This window comes from Bactrocera tryoni, chromosome 2 (assembly GCF_016617805.1).
Source record: "Bactrocera tryoni isolate S06 chromosome 2, CSIRO_BtryS06_freeze2, whole genome shotgun sequence".
NCBI classification, from domain to species: domain Eukaryota; kingdom Metazoa; phylum Arthropoda; class Insecta; order Diptera; family Tephritidae; genus Bactrocera; species Bactrocera tryoni.
The window spans coordinates 28,134,017-28,158,866 of NC_052500.1; the positions used below are offsets into that span (position 1 = coordinate 28,134,017).

The following is a 24,850-nucleotide window of genomic DNA, read 5'->3' on the forward strand; positions in this document are numbered from 1 at the left end:
CGAAGGCTTGTATTTTTGATAAAACTGAATCACCGTAACCATTTAACACAAAATTTTAGAAAAATTCTTTGTTCGCTATTTTTATCCATTATAAAAATTGCAACGCACTACTGAGGTGTACCCGGGGAATTTAATTACAAATTCCGTGTGCTTTTTTGTCACAATGTTTGTACCTCTAAGCAAGACCTTTACACAAAAAAAAAACACATTGACCATGTAATTTAAAATATAGTAATTTCATGATATTTTCGAAAATTTATTTACTTAAATTATGTCATTTTTTATATGTTTCACTCGAAAGTGAGCTTGCTCGTATAACTAATTGTTTCAACTCAAACGTTAAATTGATGAGCCCGAATGATTATGAAATATTTGATTACAATTTGATTAGTTTTAATTTAGCACACATGTTTTTCAATTACTCTTTACAAAAATGTTTATCCAACACATATGACATATAATATTATTTAACTAGAAATTATACTATAACTGTTAATCGTATTATAGTTCGATCATTCAAGTTACAAATCCTAGTGCTCTAAATTTTCTTTATGTTTATCTGAAGTAAACTCTAAAATTAAGCACACAATACATATATAATAGTATAAATACTCATACACCAGTTTTTTTCTGACTAAAACTGTAGGATTTTCGCCTGATTTTGGATGAGGATTTGTCTTATAAAATATGCTTTCTCTACTCGGTTGCAGTTTCGGGCAAGCAGGCGGCGTTACGGAGACGGCAATGACTATGGCTACGGCTGCGGCACAACATTTCACTCCAAATATATCAGGTGACACAAATAGGTACTCAGTTGTTTGAACATTTCATTTTATTTGTATTTCTGCAAAATTTCTACTCACTCCAACAGAGTTCGTCATCTTCGTTTCGGCTCTCTATGAAGTCGCACACATTGAGGTCTTCACTCTCTGACGACTCTAATTGTCACCTGCTCGTATTCACTAGAGTTGGTACTGTTACGGGGTTTGTAGGTGGGCCCGGTATGTGTATTGCCGTCGACTTTGTCATTGTTTTCGGCGCATCGTTCGGTATTAACTGTTCTTGTATGGTGCCACCGCTATGTTCGAAGCAACCACAACACCAATTGTCGCAGCGCAGCAATAACATGAGGCCAGCAATTATCCAAAACACTATCGCAGGCCAAACGTAGTATGAACACGCGCCAAAAAGTGCGCCACTGGTTAAAAGGGTGCCGCTCAAGAAAACGGGATTCAAACAGATAACACCGGCCTTGTGGCGTGGAAGCAATGATAACATGGAGCTAAGTATGATTGTTCCTGGAAAATGGTGAAAAAATATGTTATTTTTATCTTTGTTCTAACATAACGTGAATATTTTCAGATTATTAATGAGTTTATACAATCGCAGCATCTTTTGTTAACTTCGGGAGTGCCATTTGAGGCTCTGATGAACGCATACTTCCCGGGAGATCAGCAATATTCGGTAATGGGTGGAGGTGTCTTTCGTTTTTTTGGGCGTTGGCAGTCGGTATAGTGTTAATGGTACGGATATAAGGGTTGTTTCCATTCTCAATCACTCAGATGATGGAAAGACACTTATGAAGGTTAAACCTAAGTGCCGCAAACAGTGGAGGTAGGGTTTATCCAAGTGGCTGGTAGTGAACGAAGTCAAGACTAAATATCTCCTGTCCTCAAACAAAAAGTCGTCGCAGTTGCGACTTGTCTCCCCCGTCACAGTTGACAATCATGTCTTCGAAGTCGTAGATAATGTCGTCTATTGCCAACACTAGCCCCTTGACTCGGACTTGAGAAATAAAGTCCTCCTTCGGTGAACAAAGACCAAAATCTACAAGTCACTCGTCATCCCCGTCCTGCTATATGATTTAGAGGCATGGGCAAGGACAACATCTGATGAGTCGGCTTTACGAATTTTCAATAGAAAGGTTTTGCGTAAGATTTATGGTATTTTGGGCATTGGCAATGTCGAATGCCGCAGTTGATGGAACGATGAGCTGTATGAGATATTCGACGACATTGAGATAGTTCAGCGAATGAAGAGAAAGTGGATAAGTTGACTGGGCCATATCGTCCGAATGGATGAAAACACTCCAGCTCTAAGAGTATTCGACGCCGAGGAAGCAGAGGAAGAGGAAGACCCCCACTCCGTTGAGAGATCAGCTGGAGAAAGAACTGGCCCCGCTTGGAATCTTCAATCAACAGAACGACTGGCGCACTCTACACCAGTAAAGAAGAATAAACGTACTCAATCTATACCGACGGAGGTATACTCCAAGGATCTTGATATCGCTCTCTCCATTCATCTACCTAGCGAATGTATTAGGTATTAAGAGGCCTGTGGCGTTTTACTGAATAACTACGGAAGTATGTAGAATGTAATGTAGCTAAGCCCCGCTTTATCATAAACCTGACATAGAACTCTTAGAATTCATCTGGTATCAGACCTTTATGGTATATCTACAAAAGGCATAATGAAGATACTTCACTTCTTCTTCTTTCTTCTTTCAATATCTACGAAACTCTCAAAACCGCCCTTATCCGATTTGTGGAATCACAAGACAACTAATTCGAGCTCCTTCACGTGCATAATATCTAGGCAATACCTACAGGGTCTCGTAGTGAAAACCAACCAAAACTGGCACGTTTTGTTACGAAGTTGCCACTTCTGAGCCACTAAATATGTCAATTTAAACCTACACGTATATCTTAAGACCTTTGGAAATTAATATTTTCTAGAATAAGTTCACAGATTTATATTTAAACACTTACCACAGCCGAAGACTATCTCGCCATGTGGGTTTTGCTGCAAACTATTGAAAGCGAATGAAACTATGCCGAAGATTACGACAAAAATGATAAACAAAGCAAAGCGCCAAGATAATACCGTTGGAACACGCGCGCTCATGTCTAATAGGCCCGAGGTTGTAATCTAAAATGTACCAAAGAATTGCTAGAAAGGTTTTTATTATTTAAACCGCATTTATTTTACCCTAATTTTCTGTCTATATTCATCGACAATCGCATCAATATCTGTTGAGGTGTCCGAGTCACTGATCTCGACTACCTCCGGGTAAATGAAATTCAAAGGCTTCAAAGAAGAAAATACATTATTGTGAATGGCAAAGAAAAAAATGCAACAATTGTACCACTGGTTTACTGCTCGACTGCATTGCGGATTCGACATCGGTCGGTTGGCGTGTAGGACACGGAGATGTGGGTTCACCCAGCAAAAGCCATTCTTTTTCTAACTCCTTTTTCGGTTTTTTCTTCGGCGCTGGTTTCTTCGCTGTACTTATATTGGCTACGTTGACACCCAATATGCTCCGCTTACTGGTCTTTTTCGCATCTGGACGCTTGTACGAAGCCGTTGCGGCGGCTGCTGTGCTAAGCCGACTATATGCAAGTGACGAAATCGCTACTAGCGGTGCATAATTATAATTAGTTTAAGCAATTTAGAAATGAATTTAAATGAAACTATTATTTACCGGAACGTTGTATATACTTTGGACGGAATGGTATGTACAATAAGTATAAGGCTCTTAAGAAGCCTGCAGCTAAATGACTAGCCGCCAGCGTGTTGATGAGGTGTTGCATTGGACACGCAAAGGCCAGCATGGCACAGAGGCTGCCTGAAAAATAAAAAGTAATGAATTAGTTCAAAAGTATGGCATCACAGAGCAACCAATTGAATTTCCTTTAACACCTACCACTTATGAAAATAGCAAATACAGGACTACCGCTTTCGGAACTTTCGTAGCTGATGTGCTTTGAGAGCACCTTCCATTCTGAGGTAGCGAAACGCACTATTAAACCATAGAGTTCAGGAAAGAGTTCCAAGTATGCGGCTGATGAGGTTAGCATTAGCAGACAAGCAGCGGCTGGCACCAGCTTGCCTAAGGTAATATCGTCCAGAAAGTTGAGGATTGGATTGGCAATGTATTCGTTAACTGGTCTGAAAGGAAGAAATCGGTTAGGTTGTGTGACATGCAAAACTTTTTGTTAATAGAGAGCTCCAGTCTATCCCACTAGTTGTACTTTTAGCTGCTGTTTAATATGAATATCAATAGAAAATAGTTTAAAAGCTATTCTGTAAAGTTTTTATAATCATTTGCTGAAGACCTTTTGCCTATAACTTCCTCAATTCAGAACTTGGAAGCCTAAATGATGGCTATATCAAAGTCATAGGCTCTGGAAGAGACGGGGGAAAAGGGATGTGAAGTCCAAAGAAAAGGGAAATCAGTACCCATTTTTTCGAACGAGTTAAGTGCTGAGTTCGGATCGTTCACAGACCACGCCGACGCTGTCTTTATTCAGAAACCATGGCTGAGTTGCAACGCCAACTCTGGATTGAACTAAAAATCCATACGCAGCTGGCGACCAACAAAACAGTTAGAATCAGTGTTTGTTTGTTGGTCAGCAATGAAATTAGTGTTTTTCTTCGACCACCTTTCAGCCACGAGGAAGTTGTCAACGCCAGCCTAGAGGACGGTGCTGGAGAACTCTGATTGGTATCGATTTACATGCCACATGATGACGAAGTAGAACCACCTCCAGACTTGCTAAGAAGAACTCCAGCTGAGGCCAATAATTGCCTGTAACGCAAACTCGAGGCACTCTGAACACTTATGCAAGCTTCGAACAGCTTCCGGTCGCGCCAGGTTGAGACTTAGTGCTCACAGCCATTGCCATATGTTGAGGTCTTGAATGCAGCGTGCAGAACCGCTCTTGTTCTCTGTAAACTCAGAAAAGCAAAGGGAAAAAACCGAAAAAGCGGTTCTAGCAGGACTTTCTCTATACAAGTCCGTAATAAAGAAGGCTAAGAGAGTTTCATGGAGATCCTGTATTAAGGCACATTCTTGCAAAAAAAATCCCTACGTCTTTGGACACTGTTTCAGACTGCCGCACGCTTTTTTCCGCATACTTTCTTCTCCTCCTACCCAACTATGAGTTTTGGGCATCACAACAGATTGGCGTCTCTAGTTGCCTATGTAGAATTATTTGTGATCTCACGAGAAATCAGCTTATTTTACTAACCTAACCTAACCTAACCTAAGAACTTTTCGTTTCATTAAGCACAGATTTCTCTGTGAAGACTAAGGCTAAGGCTTCCTAACAATTTAGCTCAACTGTTACGTTAATAATACAAAGTTCGCTCATGTGAAGTTGATGTCTAAAATCCACGTCGCGCTAGTGATGAAAAAGAAAGAGGTTGAAAATCAAAAATAAGTCAGCTAAATGAAAGGTTTAATATTGATTTAAGTTCGTCTGGATAGTGAAAATTGTTGGTGCAACAGCTCCTAAAGTATATGTCTAAGTCATATTATTATAGAACCAATATCATTACTAAAGTATAAGAGACGCTCTCTCGACTGCTTTATATATAACTTTTTGTTAATTGAATTCGTATTTCGTTTGATTTATATCATTAAATAAAAACCAAAGTTGTTCCATTAGGAGTTCATTTCAATACTTAATTACTATTTTCAGTAACACACATTTTTATAACTTACTTGTGATGTACCAAAAATGATAGGGATACTATCGTCAAACATAAGATGAAGAGAGTTCTGAAGAATTTTCCAAACCCCTTGAAACGCTCGAGAAATGAATTGGGCAGTGGCAACTCTCGGGGATAAGCAAAGGAAAGTAGCGCCGCCGGATATAGAAGCTGTAAAAAACATAAATATATTATATATATATGTATGTATGTATATAGATTTATGTAAAGATGTTAAATATATCTCATATAATCTTATACAAAATAGGTATTTATTTTCAACCATAGTTATTGCTAGACTAATTAAATCACCCTTCTCTTCTCTCCTTTTATCATTAGAATCTCACTTTAATATACAAATTAAAATGGTTTCTACTTAGGCGTACAAATCTACGTTTTCTCATCTTTCTTAATGCATTCCGTTTCTGTTCATTAAAGCACACCAGAGCTCACACAACTTGCACCGCGCTGTTGGCAATTGTAGAAAGCGCGCTGAGAGAGATTTGCAAACAGCAAACCACAGCAAATCAGAATAATTGCTACAAACGGGCGTAAGTCAAAGGGGAGCCGAGAACTTGTGCAACAAATTACCCGACCATTGGCGTCGTAAATGCGACAAAGTAAACAAAAATATACGTGTGATATATATTATACAGAGTACATAACGGGTGTTGTTTTTAAAGGGAGGTTTTCAATAAGAATCGTTTAAATTTATTTCTAAAATAATTGTACGGTTCGCGTAACAAATTGCGCACTGCGTCCAACATTCGGTCGACATAATCGCTCAGCAGAGTCGGCAAATCAAGCAACCATGAATCAGTTTTACACCACTTTTACTGTAGTGGATATAGCGAAGCCTCGGAGATGCCATACAGTACAGCGGCATTTACTTCTGTAAAGTAAAATATCAACGAAGAGCTGATAAGTCCATCTATTAATACGCGCAACAATTGGAGCGCCCATCCACTTTTTGGAAGATTTAGCAGAAGAATCTTGGTTTGCGGACTTACAAAATCTGACTCCTGTGAAAATTTAAGCCGAAAGACCGTCAAGACAATCGATAAATGGATCTAAAACGAGATGGTCACGGCTCTCTATGTACACAAGAAAATTTTGTTGAGCTCACTTTTGGTTGAATGGGTATGTCATGAAGAAAATAGTTACATTTAGAGTAATGACAATCCACAAGCCAATGTTGAGACGCCGTTACATCCTCCAAAAGTCAGTGTTTAGTTTGGAAATCATTGGCAGAGAGAATCATTGGTTCATATCTCTTCAAAAATGAAGCCGGCCATAACCTTACAGGCAATGAGGAACGCTATAGCGCCTTGATTAATGACTTTTGCCGTGCGCGAATTGAAAGATTTCGATGTGGGCAACCTTTGGTTCCAACAAGACAAGGCTGCTTGTCATAACCAAACGAAAAAATCCATTTATTGAAGGAAAGTTTTAATTAATGCATTATCTCGAGCCGTAGACCGTTGACAAAGCCTCCAATATCATGAGTTTTAAGACCGCTGAACTCTTTGTTATGGGCTTATGTAAAGTCGCTGTCTGTGTAGATAAGTCCGAGTCGATTGACGCCTTGGAAGAAAATATTCGTCACGTTATTACTGACACTCAGCCTCGATTGCTATAAGAAACCGTTGAAAATTGCGCTCAGCTCTTGGCCGGAATTTATCTGTCGAGGCGGTCACTTGCCCGAAATCGAATGGTAAACATACTTTTGGCCATAACAGTAATGCAATTTTTTAATTTTTTTCTTTTTACATTGGGTAAATTTACTGTTCGAAATTTGTCCAGGACTGATAAAACAAACAAAATTTTCCTATACGGATCTTAAGTGAAAGTAGGGTCCTCAAGTATCTCTTTTATGACGTAATTGGTGTACAAGATTCTCTCTTGACATTACTCAAGCATTGGCAGGCTTCGTAGCCAAAACACTAACCAAAATTTATTGAGTCGATCCATAAGAAATGCTGAGATCTTCTACTATGATTTTTAAGCACTGTTTCTTTAACTTTGTGAATGTTATCTGTTATTGTCTAAGGTGGATAGATGAAGCTCATGAGGCAAGTATTCGATGACTTCACAACCTTCTTTACATTCTTTGTGCCACTCAAAAACTTGTGTTGATAACGATAAAGTAGACTCGCCAAAACACTTATTCAACGTGTTTAAGGATTTCGTAGCTGTAGTTCCATTGGAACAAGCAAACTAGTCCTTCAATTTCTTTTTGTGGTAAAATCGCCCGACTTCACATGAACAGAAAAAAAGTTTGAATCAATCTAGGAAAACGTTTTTATCGATTCATTTCATGAGCAGTTTTAATGAGCCGGTCCGGGTCATTTTTGATCAGATGATTTACACAGTTATAAGTTAAAATAAAATATATTGCGCTAACTCACACTAATAAATCCATCGGGCCGAAACCAATATCGTGTCCACTCCAAAATGTCGCCTTTCCAGGAAGCCGCAGCCGGCGGACACAAATTCAGGATGATAATGCCGCACCACATGATGATATGGAAGACTTTTGAATGCTGTGGCGTTAGAATTAAAAGGAATAAACAGAAATAGTAATCAATTTTCAAGTAAATGTAAAGATTAACCTACAAGTGTGTTAAAATTTGAAAGAAATGGGCTGAGAAAGTACTTATCATACACTGAACAGGATATCTTAAGTTCTTGAACGAAAACTTCTTTATTTCTGAAGGGTATTATTACTACAAAATTCATTCATTTGAATCACCAAAAGATCGAATAGGCTTAAACAATATTTATATGTCTTCGAAAAGAAACATCAAAATTCGATCATATACGTACGTACATATATAATTATACATAATGGGTTGTCAAAAAAGTTTTGCGGTATTTTTATTGATTTTTTTTTTATTGAAATTGAAATGAATTTTTGATGACTCATGCTCTTGACCGATGCTACGGCTGCTACTATGCCGGTCTCTTTCGACCAATTCAGCGATTTTATCGCAATTTTCGACGACAGGTCTTCCGGAACGTGGCGCATCTTCGACCACCTCTACACCAGAACGAAAACGTTGAAACCATCGTTGTGCGGTGGAAATGGAAACTGTATCGGGTCCATAAACTGCACAAATTTTATTGGCGGCTTGAGATGCATTTCTGCCTTTATCGTAGTAGTACCGTAAAATATGCCGTATTTTCTCTTTATTTTGCTCCATGTTTGCGACGCTATAACTCACGAACGACTTAAAAGAAATGACAATCAATCAAACACGTGTTAGCGCGTGAAATGAGCTTTCCAAAAAGGTATAGCATGGCACGATGCGACGAATAAAACTAGAACTACGCGCTTTCAGCGCCAACTAGCGAAAATACAGCAAGACTTTTTTGACAGCCTATTATATGTATCTATATTTGTATATACACATGTATGTATGTATATTTCTTCAGAAATATGTATGTACTCACGTCCAGTCCCAGCATAAACATAACTGTAATTATAATGACGACGGCAACACCCAGCACATCCGGCCACGGCTCGTACGGTGATGAATTGCGGCCTGAAAGTATGCCAAAAATCTGACTTCGCAAATGTGTTGAGATAAAATTGCACACAGTGCCACCGAAAAGTAAACATAACACAATTTCTAATTGAATTTGATAATGCATAATAAGTGAATTCATCAGCAGTTCGCTTACCTAAAATCAGAATGTGCGCCATACCGCCCGTCATGGCATCCAAGCAGGTGCTCATGGTACGCGCCAGGGCCACACAGGCACACAGCACCGCCAACACATCCAACCACGTGGCGAGAAATAGGCAGGTATAGTCGAATTTGTTGCTCGCCCGAATGTACGGCATTTGGAGGGATTTCAAATGGGCCTTGCAGTAAGCTGAGCACAAAGAGAGAGAGAGGGAGAAGAAATACGTTATGTGGAATAATTATTATTAGTGGTAATGATTATTAGTAGTATAATTATTATTAGTAGTAATGGTTATTAGTAGTAAAATGAATAGCATACATATTCATATGTGTCTACAAAAGAAAATTAAAATTTGTCGACGATGGCTAGTGATTATATGCGACAGTGTTGCTCACTCACCTGCCATTGCGCCATAGGTGAAGGCTAGGAAATTGGCAAACACTATTGCCGGTCCGCAAGCGTCATTGTAGAACAGACAGTACACGACGACTGTTGAACCAAGCGCCAAACGGCCGGAACTGCCGTCAAAAAGCTTAGTCTCACTGCAAATAGAATAAGATGAAGTTATTAATTAGTTTGCAGAGAGTTTGAATAATTTTTATATCACGTCAGGTAGCGCCTAAGCGGTGTTAAAATTTAATTGTTTTATATACATAAATAATGTGTAATCACCTCTTCATTATCATACAACTTTTTGTTACCGAGTCAGTTGTTTTCATTTTGGAAAATAACCTGTGTTCGTATATATGATAAATAAGACTGCTGAAAAAGAAATTCGGTGTTGAAATATGGACCCATAAGTTTCTATGATTACGTATCGACAAGAAAGAGAAACTACAAATTTGAAAAAGTTAAAGACTTTCTATGTCTCAGAATCAGCATGAATTCCATCAATAATTAAGCACGGCGTGGAAGGGCGGAAGAGCTCATGCCAACAAGTGCAACTTTGGGATCGGCAGGCAACTGAGAAGCAGAGCCCTCTTTACGCTTTACTAGGCTCTCATTATTCCTGTCCTATTAAACGGAGCAGAAATATGGGCGACGACGAACCGAGTTGAGGAAAAATTTCAAGAGAACTGTTCTCCGCAAGGCCTTTGGGGCAGTTCGATTGAGCGATGAATATTGATGAGGTTATAATCACGAACTGAATGAGCACGACGGCGACATGGACTTAAGCGTATAAAATACACTGACTGCGCAGGCTGGATTATGTTGTTCGCATGGAAGATAATGCTGCTGTGAAAAGCTCTTCGATTCGAGACCTATTGTAGAACAACGAAAGCAAAGGACCATGTAGCCTCCTGTTAACACTTGTGATGTACAACTCGCCAAGCATAGAGGCAACTGGCGAAGTCTTGTGTCTCGATTCTCGATACAAACTCACGTTTGTAGTGCCAAAGAAGAAGAAAAATATATATATAAGTCGATCGAACAAACTTATCTAATTGGATTTCAGAAATTACTCGCTAATTTTACACGTAAGACCCTTTCTAAAACTTAAACTAAACAAACAGTGAAGCATACACTAAAGTTCATTTAAATTTCTAACGAACTACAGTCGTAAATTGATTGAGTCAGCAAATTCTACAAAATCTACTATTCAAATATAATTAAAATTATGTCATTTAATGGGTTATTTCAATTAGCTGAAACATTGTGTTACATGATTTTAAAATTAGGCGGAGGCGAGTTTGTAGTCATGCCGTTTAACATACTGGACGGCTGTTACACCATACATAATGCTGTGGGCAAAAATTAGTAGGACTTTGTCTATAATTTTAAAATTCTTAATTTATTCCAAATCTATGTCGTCTCCTCAAATTAATCGCCCTTGGCCCCAATAAACTTGCCATAACGTGTTTTCAATTCCTCGAAACAAATTGTTAAGGGGTTACATGGCTCTACGGGTTTCAAAAAATCGATTTTTTTTATTGTCTAATCAAATTTTACAGCACCTCTAGAGTACTGTCCTAAATTTTCAAGTTGATCTGAGTAATAGTTAGCTAGGCTGAGTGTGCCGTCTTTAAAAGCGTTTTTCGCGAAACTGTGTTTTTGAAGTCGGTTAGCAAGATTTGTCGATAAATACTCAACCGATCTTCATGAAATTTTACACAGGTCTTTGAGATACAATTTTTAAAGACTTGGGCTAAGGATTTTTATACTCTCGCAACAATGTTGCTAAGGAGAGTATTATAGTTTTGTTCACATAACGGTTGTTTGTAAGTCCTAAAACTAAAAGAGTCAGATATAGGGTTATATATGTATACCAAAGTGATTAGGGTGACGAGTAGAGTTCAAATCCGGATGTCTGTCTGTCCGTCCGTCTGTCCGTCCGTCCGTCCGTCCGTGCAAGCTGTAACTTGAGTAAAAATTGAGATATCATGATGAAACTATGAACTGAACACGTATTCCTTGACTCCATAAGAAGGTTAAGTTCGAAGATGGGCAAAATTGGCCTACTGCCACGCCCACAAAACGGCGAAACCCGAAAACCTATAAAATGTCATAACTAAGCCATAAATAAAGATATTAAAGTCATTTGGCACAAAGGATCACATTAGGGAGGGGCATATTTGGACGTAATTTTTTTGGAAAAGTGGGCGTGGTCCCGCCCCCTACTAAGTTTTTTGTACATATCTCGGAAACTACTATAGCTATGTCAACCAAACTCTATAGAGCTGTTTCCTTCACGCATTTCCATTTACAGTTCAAAAATGGAAGAAATCGGATAATAACCACGCCCACCTCCCATACAAAGGTTATGTTGAAAATCACTAACATGCGTTAACCGACTAACAAAAAACGTCAGAAACACTAGATTTTACGCAAGAAATGGCAGGAGAAAGCTGCACCCAGGCTTTTTTTTAATTGAAAATGGGCGTGGCCTCGCCCACTTATGGACCAAAAATCATATCTCAGGTACTAATCTACCGATTTCAATGAAATTCGGTATATAATATTTTCTTAACACCCTGATGACAAATACGAAATATGGGTGAAACCGGTTCACAACCACGCCTTCTTCCAATATAACGCTATTTTGAATTCCATCTGATGCCTTCTCTGTATAATATATAGTACATTATCAACCAATGATGATAGCGGAATAAAACTTTACACAAATACGGTATTTGAAAAATATGTAAATGACGTATAATGAAATCTCGATTATCACTTTATCATGCGAGAGTATAAAATGTTCGGTGACACCCGAACTTAGCCCTTCCTTACTTCTTTTGATATGACATTTGGCAGGGATGTCACTGACAGTCACATCAACATAAAATAAAAATATTTCGACGAATAAGTTTTCGCGCAAAATTTAAATTAAAAAGTCTTACTATTTTTTGCCCACAGTACAAAATGTGTCAAACTTCCAATACGTTTGGCTCAAAACCATATTTTTTGAGCTGGTGACCATTGCAACTTGAAAACCGCTCGGTAGATTTCGATGAAATTTATACAGCTTTTTGTAAGCATGAAAAACTAGTGACGGATTTCTGTCCATCCAGTTAATATTATTCCAATTATGTTTAAGTTATGTGCAAAACTGATAAAAAACAATCGTTTTGTAACATCTAATTTCGCTCGAAAGCTTAAATCTTTAATCAATAATGCTTCAATTTTTAGTACATGTACTTACTTTAGACAGTGCCTACCCACTTTAGCTTTTGGTGAAAACTCTCAAGGACTAAAACTGCCTTACCAACGCTAAACGTAAGCGCCTATAAGTTGTACGAGTATATATGTACATACATATGTATACGTACATACTATGTTTTATACACAGTGTTTTCTTTGTCATAAGAAACCTCACAAGGAAGCACTAAGTAGTTTGCTCCCTCACTACACTCTCTTTGGTATAGTATGATGTTAATTTACTCACATATGTGTGGGTATAAACTATGTTGTGAGTGCTATTGTTTGGCTTGTTAATTCTGCAGACTCTCACCTTTCATCAGTCAACAATTTTTCACAACATCCTGGCGGATTTCCCTAACGACAAAACCTAGTTGCATATGGTAAGTAGGCAACAAGCGTCTCCGTCGCTACGGCTGCTATGACAAGTAGGCGGCAACCCACATAATACATAGAAAACATGCACGTATGTATGTATGGGGATGTATGGGAGGTACACAAATTCAATTTTTATTATTTTGATTAAATGCGAATTTACTGCCGTTGAGCTTCATGTGATGTCGGCAAGTGTGAAAATTATTCTCTGAGCTTTTACAAGTTTTATTCTGTACTGTCTAGAAGTTTTTGGTATCACAAATCAAAACGGAAAATCTTCTTCTTCTTAATTGGCGTAGACACCGCTTACGCGATTATAGCCGAGTTAACAACAGCGCGCCAGTCGTTTCTTCTTTTCGCTACGTGGCGCCAAGTGGATATTCCAAGCGAAGCCAGGTCCTTCTCCACTTGGTCCTTCCAACGGAGTGGAGGTCTTCCTCTTCCTCTGCTTCCCCCGGCGGGTACTGCGTCGAATACTTTCAGAGCTGGAGTGTTTTCGTCCATCCGGACAACATGACCTAGCCAGCGTAGCCGCTGTCTTTTAATTCGCTGCACTATGTCAATGGCGTCGTATATCTCGTACAGTTCATCGTTCCATCGACTGCGATATTCGCAGTAGCCAATGCGCAAAGGACCATAAATCTATCGCAGAACCTTTCTCTCGAAAACTCGTAACGTCGACTCATTGGTTGCTGTTATCGTCCAAGCCTCTGCACCATATAGCAGGACGGGAATTATGAGCGACTTATAGAGTTTGGCTTTTGTTAAAGGGGGGTTTCTCATCCGAGGCAGTTGGTAATCTTTCATTGGGAGGGACTTTTTACGTGGCGGGTCCCAAACATAGCGCACAACCCTATGTAGGGGATGTTTCGCATTCTCACTTTAGCTCGCCTTCGAACGGATGTTCTTAGGCTACCCAGGGGATACTTGGTCAAAGACCGGAAGTTGTGAGCTGCTTGAGCCATGTGTAAAAGAATCGTTTCTGGCCACTCCAAAGTGAATGGCGATCAGAGAACTTTCCTCACTTGCGTGAACTTCTACACATGACTCCATTCTCCGGATGTGTTATTATAAAATTATAATTTTTCATAATATTCGCCGCCTACTTTTATCCGAACATATCCTACAAAGTACATGTATGATCTATGCACCTCGTCAGTTCTTCGCCTCTGTATTTAAATAGCTCGGCCAGCAATCCATCGGTCCCTGCAGCTTTGTTGTTCGTCAGGCGGGTCATTGCTATTAGAACGTTTTCACAGTCGAGCAATGAAAGATCTTTTTGACTGTCGTCGATCGGCGAATCGCGCGCGCTATCGCCTCGTGCTACACTTTCACCGACGTTCAGCAGACAGAAGCAGAGTTCCCTACATAAATTTAATATGCTCCGGCTTTCAACTACTAGATAACTTCTTTGGGTGCTACAAGAGGTTGCTCTGATCATGAAACCCTCCGTTAGTCACCGTATCTTTAGCAAGTTCCAAGCGCTTCATACTCATGAATTTCAGCTGCTTTATTTTCTTATCTGCATGTAACATACGTCTCACTTCCCTCTTCAACTTCCGGTATCAATCCCACTCCGCGCTTGTTGTGGTTGATTGCAACTTAGCGATAGACAGTCTGTTTTCTCTCCACTGCGTTACTGAAGTCCTCATCGTACTAAGTGCTCTTTCGTCCATTTCATTTCGCTTGCAACTGTACTTAAGAAGCTTGAAACACGGACCCATAATTTTCTTATATCGGGTTGCTAATGAGTGCGAGTCGAGCAGAAGACCGTTTAGCTGTCAGTTGTGATTTTAGCTTATCGACGTCGAACCTTGCATGATCGATCTGAGGTTCTCAGAGCGTATGCACGTCGAGAGCACTAGAGATATGTTCGCCACCTCTCACATGGCCAGCTAATTAACTTGATGAATTTTCTTGTGCTGGAATCTAGTACACAGGCAAACATATTTTAAGGTCCAGCTGAATTAAAACAGCCTCCACCCATTTTTAGATGTTTCGCCATGGAGGCTGAATTTACCAACTATTGTGCCGAATATGCCTTCTTTGTCCACCCTGCCGTTAAAGTAGCCAAGGAAAATTTTGGCTAGTGTGGGCGTTAGTCAGTGCTATGTTGAAGAATTTCGCTTTGATGCGGATTATGGCTATACTCCATTGGAGTAAGATTCAATTTTTTTTAACTAACTTCTCCATTTGTGTTATTCAATTTAAACAAATACTTATGTCGGTCCTTTTCCTCTAAGCCCTTGATGCACCCTCTAAGTCTTTGATGCATCCACTTTCACAGTGATAGTATCAAGATAAAGTGGACTAATAACTCTAGTTGCATAGAAAGGTGCTTCCCAAACACACAAATTTTATTACACTCGGCACAGTGTTTTTGATTAACCTGATAAAACATAAATTATATACCAACATGACTAGTATCACTGGGGCAGACAACCACGGATCGCGATATAACGTGAAGACATTGAATTATTTGCTAACTGAACACTACGAATGTGTGTTGGTGCATTAAAAGCTTAACTTACATACTCAAGTTATATCGATAACACTATTATGCATTGTTGTGCTTAGTTAACTTACAAAAACAGATAACCACAGTAGTGTGTAAAATATTTGCATGCATTATAAAGGTATTTTACAAAAAACATATAATACAAGGTCTGTCGCAAAAGAAACAGGACTTTAACAGTCAAACAAACAACAAAAAATTAATATTTTTCAAAAGTTATATTTTTTATTCAAAGTAGTTTCCTTGTGCTTCGATACAGCGTTTAGCCCGGTCAATTACCATTTCAAATGAGTTTTTAAGGTCATTTTTCGGAATGCTCTTGAGAATATCGGTCGGTGCCTTTTGGATAGCTGAAATGTCCTGAAACCAGTGTCCTTTCATGGGCAAATGAAGTTTTCCAAATAGGTAAAAATCACAGGGTGCCAGATCAAGTGAGTAGAGTGAGCGAATAATGGTTAATATGGAGTTTTTTGCCAAAAAATCAGTGACAAGCGTCGACCGATGACACGGCGCATTATCGTGCAACAGGCGCCAGGACCCTGCCTCACGGTATTGTGGCCGCGCATGACGAATGCGTGACAAAAGACGCTACATAACACCAAAGTAAAACACAGCGTTAATCGTTTGGCCACAATACCCTCGGAATCGTAAAAACAAATCAGCATTATCTTTATTTTTGACTTCTGAAGACGACCGACTTCTGATCGTCACAGAGGTCCTCACGACCTTCTTGGAATCGCTTAAACCACTCATGCACATTACTACGGGATCACCATAAACGTTTTTCATCATTTGAAATGTTTCAGTAAACGTTTCCCCAAGCTTAAAACAAAAATTGATACTTGCTCTTTGCATTTTACGACCGATGACCAAAAGCTGCTGTCACTTTTTGATCGATAACATCGATTGTAGTTATCCAATTGTCTTAAAATTTTTACGAAATGTCAACAAGAGATCAAACTTTTTATTTCATATACCCATCAATTGGTGGCACCACCAGAAATAGTTATATTTAAAAAGTTCTGTTTCTTTTGCGACACACCTTGTATTATTCATCATTCTTTTTTAATAAAATAAAAATAATTTCAAATAAGTAAGGAGGGGCTAAGTTCGGGTGTAATTGAACATTTCATACTCTTACAACCTGCCAGGGCCAAAGCTAAGGAAATATCTTCAGGTATTCGCAACATTTGATTTTAAAAATGTTGCGAAAGAATTAATCATTCATTCTTCCACGAAATCATAGTGGATTCCTTCATACATATTCAGGACTAAACCACAAAATTTTTAGCACACCTTCTCCACTTATTTTAATTAAATTTTCAGGCCATTGCTTAGGTATACTCGAGAACATCTTTTCAATCAATTTTATATGTAAATATATGTATAACTCATACTTTGACCGACATCTTTGGTATATCGTTTGTTGGAATAACGAAAATCGTTACATGGGTAGTCGGGGTAATTCCTATACTAATTTAAATTTTTTTGGCGTTATACTATAATAATATAATATTATATCTAATAATCACAATCATAATGCGTCGAAACCTTTCAGAGTGGGATGACTTATAGAGTTTAGCTTTTGTTCGTCGAAAGACGACTTTACTTCTCAATTGCCTACTCAGTCCGAAGTAGCAACTGTTGGCAAGTGTTATTCTGCGTTGGATTTCGAGGCTGACATTCTTGTTGTTGTTTTATAAGTTAACTCCATACCATCATAGATATAAAATAAGGAAAGTTAATCGGATGTTTAACAGTCCTTTTATTAGTTTAATCGAGTTCTAGGGAGTGAAATTTTACACTCGATTTCATTCATTCTGGGCACAAAGATGCATCATTATTAGAAAAATACGTTCACTCAATTTTATTTATGAAACTCACCCATTGGCCGAAATATGAGCTATAAAATTAACCGGAAGTTCAAAAGCTTTTATTTAGGTATATGGGGGCTAAGGAATGTATTGATCCAAGCATATTATTATGAGAAAAGGTTTTTTTCTGAATTTAATAATACTTGTATAACTCAGAGATTGACTGATTTTTTCGGTAAAAAAAAGTCATAAGCACTGGGGCCCACATTATCGCTATTTGGAGAATAGAACAGTTATAGTCAGTTTTCGACTATTTTTGTTTCGAAGGTGGCACACCTTAAACGCACTAATAGTGCAAACAATTATTCCGATACACTCATTAGTGCTTGAATTACATACAGGAAAGTGAAAGCATTAGATGACTATATATTATTATATGAAAATTGGGCGTGGTTGTAGTCCACATTCGCACTGTAACTATTGTAAGGAATGTTAAGAATTGTTAGGTACCGAATTTGGTTCAAAAGTGGTCGCTGAAATAATGGGTTGTCAAAAAATTCTTGCGGTATTTTCGCTAGTTGGCGCTGAAAGCGCGTAGTTCTAGTTTTATTCGTCGCATCGGGTCATGCTATACCTTTTTGGAAAGCTCATTTCACGCGCTAACACGTGTTTGATTGATTGTCGTTTCTTTTAAGTCGTTCGTGAGTTATAGCGCCGCAAACATGGAGCGAAATAAAGAGAATATACGGCATATTTTACAGTACTACTACGATAAAGGCAAAAATGCATCTCAAGCCGCCAATAAAATTTGTGCAGTTTATGGACCCGATACAGTTTCCATTTCCACCGCACAATGATGGTTTCAACGTTTTTGTTCTTGTGTAGAGGTGGTCGAAGATGCGCCACGCTCCGGAAGGCCTGTCGTTGAAAATTGCGATAAAATCGCTGAATTGGTCGAAAGAGAGCGGCATAGTAGCAGCCGTAGCATCGGTCAAGAGCTGGGCATGAGTCATCAAACCGTTATAAACCATTTGAAGAAGCTTGGAATCACTAAGAAGCCCGATGAATGGGTGCCACACGAATTGACGCAAAAAAACATCTTTGATCGTATCGACGCATGCGAATCGCTTCTGAATCGCAACAAAATCGACCCGTTTTTGAAGCGTATGGTGACTGGTGATGGAAAGTGGGTCACTTACGATAACGTAAGGCGCAAACGGTCGTGGTCGAAAAGCGGTGAAGCGGCCCAGACGGTGGCCAAGCCTGGATTGACGGCCAGGAAGGTTCTTCTGTGCTGCTCCCCTATGGCCAAACGCTCAATTCGGACCTGTACTGCCAACAACTGGACCGCTTGAAGGCAGCACTCACGCAGAAGAGGCCATCTTTGATCAACAGAGGCCGAATTATCTTCCATCAGGACAACGCTAGGCCACACACATCTTTAGTGACGCGCCAGAAGCTTCGGGAGCTCGGATGGGAGGTTCTTTTGCATCCACCGTATAGTCCGGATCTCGCACCAAGTGATTACCACCTGTTTCTGTCCATGGCGAACGCGCTTGGTAGTCTGAAGTTGGCCACCAGAGAGTCCTGTGAAAATTGGCTCCCCGAGTTTTTAGCCAATAGGGAAGCGAGCTTCTATGAGAGGAGCATTAGGAAGTTGGCATCTCGTTGGGAACGCGTCATCGAACAAAACGGCGCATATTTGACTTGAATCGCATTATTGTAACCAATTTTATGAACAATTGAAAATTCAATAAAAAATACCGCAAGACTTTTTTGACAACCAATATGATATGATATATAGATATGCTTTTATTTTGCTCACTACTGCAGCTATAAGTTGTTGGCGGTCAAAATTAAAAATCAATTTATCGATTAGTTTAATGCAAATGCTAATTGTAGGCATGAAAATACCGAAACAAAAGTGACAGCAAAATGCTAATTACGTCAAATCGCCACTCAGTGAAAGTACAACAAGATAATAGCCACGGATTGGTCGGCAAAGTGGAAAGAAAATTGCATACTTTTGCATAAATTTACTGAAGAACCACAAGTGGCACGCCAGGATTGCTACCGCTTGTATGTGTACATGAGCATGTTTGTATGTATGTATTGATGCGCTGCTAGAGAAGAGTGAAGATGACTATGGTGGCAATCAACGTGAAACAAGCTGGTTCAAGCGCCATGTCCATAATTTATGTACATAAGAGAGCAGAGGCACTTGCCTGCCGCACTTTTGTGGCGCAAACTTACTACTATCTACACTCACCTCATGTTATTGCCGATGTAGGTATGTAGGTGTATGTGGTTGTATGGTAAATTATTTGCTTTTTGTTTCGGCCTCTATGCTGTCGGGGTGTTTTCAGCAGAAAAGCGCCTGTCGCCCGCCCGCTTAGGCCTTTAATGGCACGCGGCCAAATATTAGCAATTGTCGTGATTATGCGCACATACAAAATAAACTATATTTGTATGTATATACACTCCGATTTTTTCACGGGTTTTCAATGCCAGCAATGTTGTTGTATTTAGACGAATTATTTATTCGTTAAATTTATATTATTTTTATATGCAAAATTTGTTTAATTAATTTAATTAATTTTGTATAAAATTCACACAATTAAATTATCCACGCAAAGCGCTTGAATTAATTCACTATTCACTTCAGCCCTCCGAAAATGCGTCGTTTAAGCAATCAGCAGCACTGCCTTGGCTAATTTACTCACTTATTCTCGTTCATAATGCTAGCTCCTAGTAAAAGACAATTAATGCTACTTATTTGTATTTGTTTTGCATATTTTTGCGATTTTTCCCATTTATAATAGTCGATTTTCACTACAATCCACGCCCCGCTCTCACTCCGCATTTGCTCTGCCGCTCTGCGCGTGCCACAACTATTGCACTGAAAAATCGCCGTTCTGCATTGCGACTGTGAAAATGCGACGTACCCACACGAAGCTCATAAAACGAACTGAATTTGCCGGGACCGCAGACTGTTGAACGAAATTGCAGTTTTCTCTCTGTACTCCTTCCTTTCCCGTTTAGCAGTTTTTTGTGAAAATTTCTCATTTTCCAATTTCATTGCTAATACTGTGGCGTATGTATCTATGTATGTGTATTTACTTATTTCTCTTTGCGATTGCTTCGTCCGAAACATGCGCACTCTCTCGTTTTGCTCTCATCACGTTTAGCTCTCCTATGTAAATAATTGTTTTAGCCTATATTTTTTAAACGTTCTCTTAACTTTCCACCCCATTTCTCCTACACACAAATTGGTGGAACCACGAAGTACTCGCGTCACATATTTTTCTTGCACGAATTGGTACAACTTTTGGCAATTACACGAGCTGTACAGTGTGCGGAGAAAAAATACTGTGAGCAAAAAATAGCAAGACTTTCGAGAACCACGTCCAGAACGGTCATCAACATCAACTGATGATCAACACGTCAATAAAATAAAGGAATTGGTGCTTGAGATCTTACTGGCATCGTTGAAATATCGGTAGGATTAGTACAAACCATTTTTAAAGATCATTTGGGCCCAAAAAAAGTTAGAGCGCGATTGGTTCCCAAATCACAAAATTTTTTCGAAAAACAGCGTCTCGTTAACGTCTTTGAAACCATGCTTTCCGACTACCAAGATGCTATGAATAATATTATTACTGGCGATGAGTCTTGGATCTATGCTTACGATCCGAAAACGGACGACCAACCGATCGAAAATCGTGGCAAAGGTGAGAAGAAGCCGAAAAAATCACAACAAATCAGATCAAAAATTTTCTTCGATTTCGAGGTGGTGCACTCCGAACTCCTTCCAACCAGCTAAGCTGTCAACAAAGAATACTATTTGAAAGTTATGCGTCATTTGCGCGAAGAATTTGTAAAATATTCTTAAAATATTTTCCAAAAACCTAGACCTCTCGTAAATATATACAATCAAATGTAAAATCTGATCAACAGTTTTATGCAACACTGTATGTACACTGGGTATAGCTATAGGCAGTTTACACTCGTGCCACCACTCAGCACTAAATACATTTTTTTTCGCATAGTGTGAAAACACATTTGGGGAGGGCTTTTACTCTCCTTCCTGCTTTCTCATTTCTTTGCCTTTATATTCTTCAAATGGCATAATGAAGAGTTTTTCTGTTTATTCACCTTTTCAGTTCGCAGCACTCTGGTTTTCGTGCGGCATTCTCGTCAAAGGCCACTTCCCTTTCCGTTTCCCTTTCCCTTCAATTAAGTGTTTTGTATGTACCCTGAGTAGGTGTGTGTGTATTTGTTTACATAAATGGTTTGAAACACTTGACTGCATTTTTATACTTTCTGTCCGTTTGTCCGTGCAAGCAAAGACTTAAAAATTGGGATATCGTGATTAAACGATGATCCTTGGCACCCAAAGGGGGTCTTGCAGTTGAGCGTAATTGGACTAGTTTTATACATTAAAATACAACTCTGTAGTATCATATGTTTTTGCTGAATTATTGAATAAATATTAGGTTGTCAAATATTTTCCGCTTTTTTGCTGTTACAGTGATCTGATTTAGTTCAAATATTCGGTAATCTGTTTCCATCTAGACGGCAACTTCATAATACCCCTCTCATAGAAGCCCACCTCCTTATTTGCGAAGAACTCGGACCGCCACTTTTCACAAGTCTCTTTTGAGTTCAACTTTGCGCCAACAAGGGCGTTCGACATGGACAGGAGAAGGTGGTAATCACTTGGCGCTATGTCCGGGCTATATGGTGGATGCGAGAAAATCTCCCATCCGAGTTCCCGTAGCTTCTGGCGAGTCATAAACGAAGTGTATGGTTTGGCGTTGTCCTCGTGGAACACTACACCCTTCCTGTCGGCCAATTCTGGACGCTTCTGGCCGATCGCCTGCTTCAAGCGGTCCAGTTGTTCGCAGTAGATGGTAGAATTAAACGTCTGGCCATATGGGAGCAGTTAATAGTGGATGATTCCCTTCCAATCCCACCAAACACACAGCAAAACGTTCCTGGCCGTCAATCTCGGCTTGGCCACTGTTTGGTACGATTCACCGGCCTTCGACTACGACCATTTTCGCTTGATATTGTCGTATGTGATCCATTTTTCGTCGGCAGTCACCATCCGCTTCAAAAATGGGTCGAGTTCGTTCCCTTTCAGCAGCATATCGCAGGCGTTAATACGGTCCAGAAAGTTTTGTTTGCGTCAAATCATGCAGCACCCAAACATCAAGCTTTTTTGTGTATTCAGCCTTCTGCAGATGGTTTAAAATGGTTTGGTGACTAACTCCCATCTTCTGAGCGATGTCCCAAGATGCCACATGCCGGTCTAACTCGATGTTTTCCATGATTTGATCGGTATTCGTTGTCACAGGTCTTTCGCCGGCTGACTTATCCATGGTGTCGTTTTCACCCGTTCTGAATCATTCGTTCCTCCGCAGTTTGAAGTGATAGAGTACCATCCTCCAAAACACTATTAATCTGACCGAACGTTTCTCTAACGGATTTGCCTTTAACGAAGGAAAACTTTAAAATAGCGCGAATTTCGGCGTTAGTGAACTCCATGTTTGCACGTCTATAACTGTTAAACGCAATATCCAAACTAATCATGCAGAGCGTCGTTTTGTAGGTTATGTCAAGACCTTTCAAAGATGTATAGTATTGCCAGATACGAGCTCTGTAGCGCTTTAAACATAGCCGAGAAATTCAAAAGACAAAAAGGCAGAAGGGAGATATTTGACAACCTAATATGTACTCTCTTCCAGTTTTTATTTCAAGCATAAACATACTGTTTTATTCTACTGTGTACAAATATTTTATAACTTTAACGAAAACTACTAAACGCGAAATATCTAATTAAAAAAATGCGTCAGAAGCCTTAACCCTTACATTCAAACTGGTATGGAAGTGTGAAAATTGAACAATGAGCGTAGCATTGCCCATCTTTAGGTAAAATCCCATGTCTCAAGCCAAGCCAATATCTAAATGTGGTATTTAATACTTACAGCCATTCCTATGTAACCTTGCGGAAATGGGCAAAAGCGAACCACAACCACGCCTTCTTACCATATAATACATTCTCAAATTCCATATGATTCTTCCACTTTTCCTTCTACAAATCAAACACCAAATAATATATGGAAATAAAACTTTATACAAATAATGGTTTATAAGATGCCATCGGACGTCTAAAATTGGTCATAATTTAATCATAATTTTTCAAGTAAACGGATAAAACTTGGTTTACATTGTGACAAAAAAGTAGCCCGAAAATGTAATTTACAATTCCAGGAAAATGACTTTTCAAAGAAATGTACTTTGCTAAGTTGGTAGGACTGTCCTTAATTACTAGGCCAAATATGAGAGTGAACTGTAAGCCAGTTTGTCCATATTGAGGCGATTGTGTCAGAACATTCAGAAAAACAGCCGAAATTGTTACACCATCCCATCTAGCCAAATCGATTTAAAGCCAAAGATACAATGAATACCATCGACCAACCACCGTATTCACCAGATTTAGCTCCGTGTGATTCTTTATTATTTCCCCAACTTAAATTGCCGATCCGTGAAGAAGTGGATCGAAGAGATAAAACGAAATGCGCTGAAGGAGCTGAAGGCCATCCCCAAAAGTCCTAATGAAAAGTTTTTCGAGGACAGTTTTTTTCAATAGGGACGCTGCAAAATTAGACAACAAACGACGCCATATTCTCTCCGCTCTTTTGGCATTTCCCTTCAATAATGTTTGCCATTACATCATATAAAGATATACGATCCAACAACGAGTCGAAGTTACTAAAACTTACTACCGAAATTCGGAGGTTATAATCGTCCTGTCAGATCAACGATTGAGCGTCTAGTGAAAAAATTTTAATCCACAATCACAGTACTAAGGGTTCTCGTACCAGTTAGACAAAGAAGTGCCCGTAGTGTCGAGAATATTGCTGCCGCTACCGCTTCACACATCGTCCTCATGCGTTGGGTACCTCTGTGACGTCGTTTTGGCGAATTTTGCAAAAAGATCATGGCCTACATCCTTACAAGACAATTGACACAAGAACTGAAACCACTTGACCACCAGAATCGTCGTATATTCGAGAATTGGGTTGAGCAACAACTTGAAAATGATCCGGATTTTCATCGAAAAGTCATCTGCAGCGAAGAGGCTCACTTCTGGCTGAATGGCTTCGTCAATAAGCAAAATATGCGATATTGGTCAGGCAGCAATCCACACGTACTCCATGAGTCCCCATTGCATCCCGAAAAAAATACGGTTTGGTGCGGTTTATGGGCTGGTGGCGTACTTACTCAGTGATGATCAAGACCAGCTCGTTTCTGT

The 24,850-nt window shown here is 39.3% G+C and overlaps 1 protein-coding gene across 5 annotated transcripts; it reads right to left on the reverse strand.

Annotated features, from left to right (window-relative positions):
• Window positions 1-215: 215 nt before the first annotated feature.
• Window positions 216-20,481, reverse strand: LOC120767860. 5 transcript variants are annotated; one of them, XM_040094174.1, is made up of 12 exons: window positions 19,799-20,481; window positions 9,586-9,728; window positions 9,181-9,375; window positions 8,950-9,041; window positions 7,905-8,039; window positions 5,510-5,667; window positions 3,707-3,951; window positions 3,485-3,628; window positions 3,146-3,414; window positions 2,989-3,087; window positions 2,769-2,928; window positions 216-1,298 (listed from the first exon to the last, which is right to left on the reverse strand). In XM_040094174.1, the coding sequence occupies exons 1-12, from the start codon at window positions 19,801-19,803 to the stop codon at window positions 946-948; spliced, it is 1,998 nt and encodes a 665-aa protein (XP_039950108.1). In that variant the 5' UTR covers window positions 19,804-20,481; the 3' UTR covers window positions 216-945. The 5 variants fall into 5 exon arrangements, with proteins under 5 accessions (XP_039950108.1, XP_039950107.1, XP_039950106.1 ...); XM_040094173.1 differs by having other exon boundaries at window positions 3,146-3,417; XM_040094172.1 differs by having other exon boundaries at window positions 8,950-9,128.
• Window positions 20,482-24,850: the final 4,369 nt, after the last annotated feature.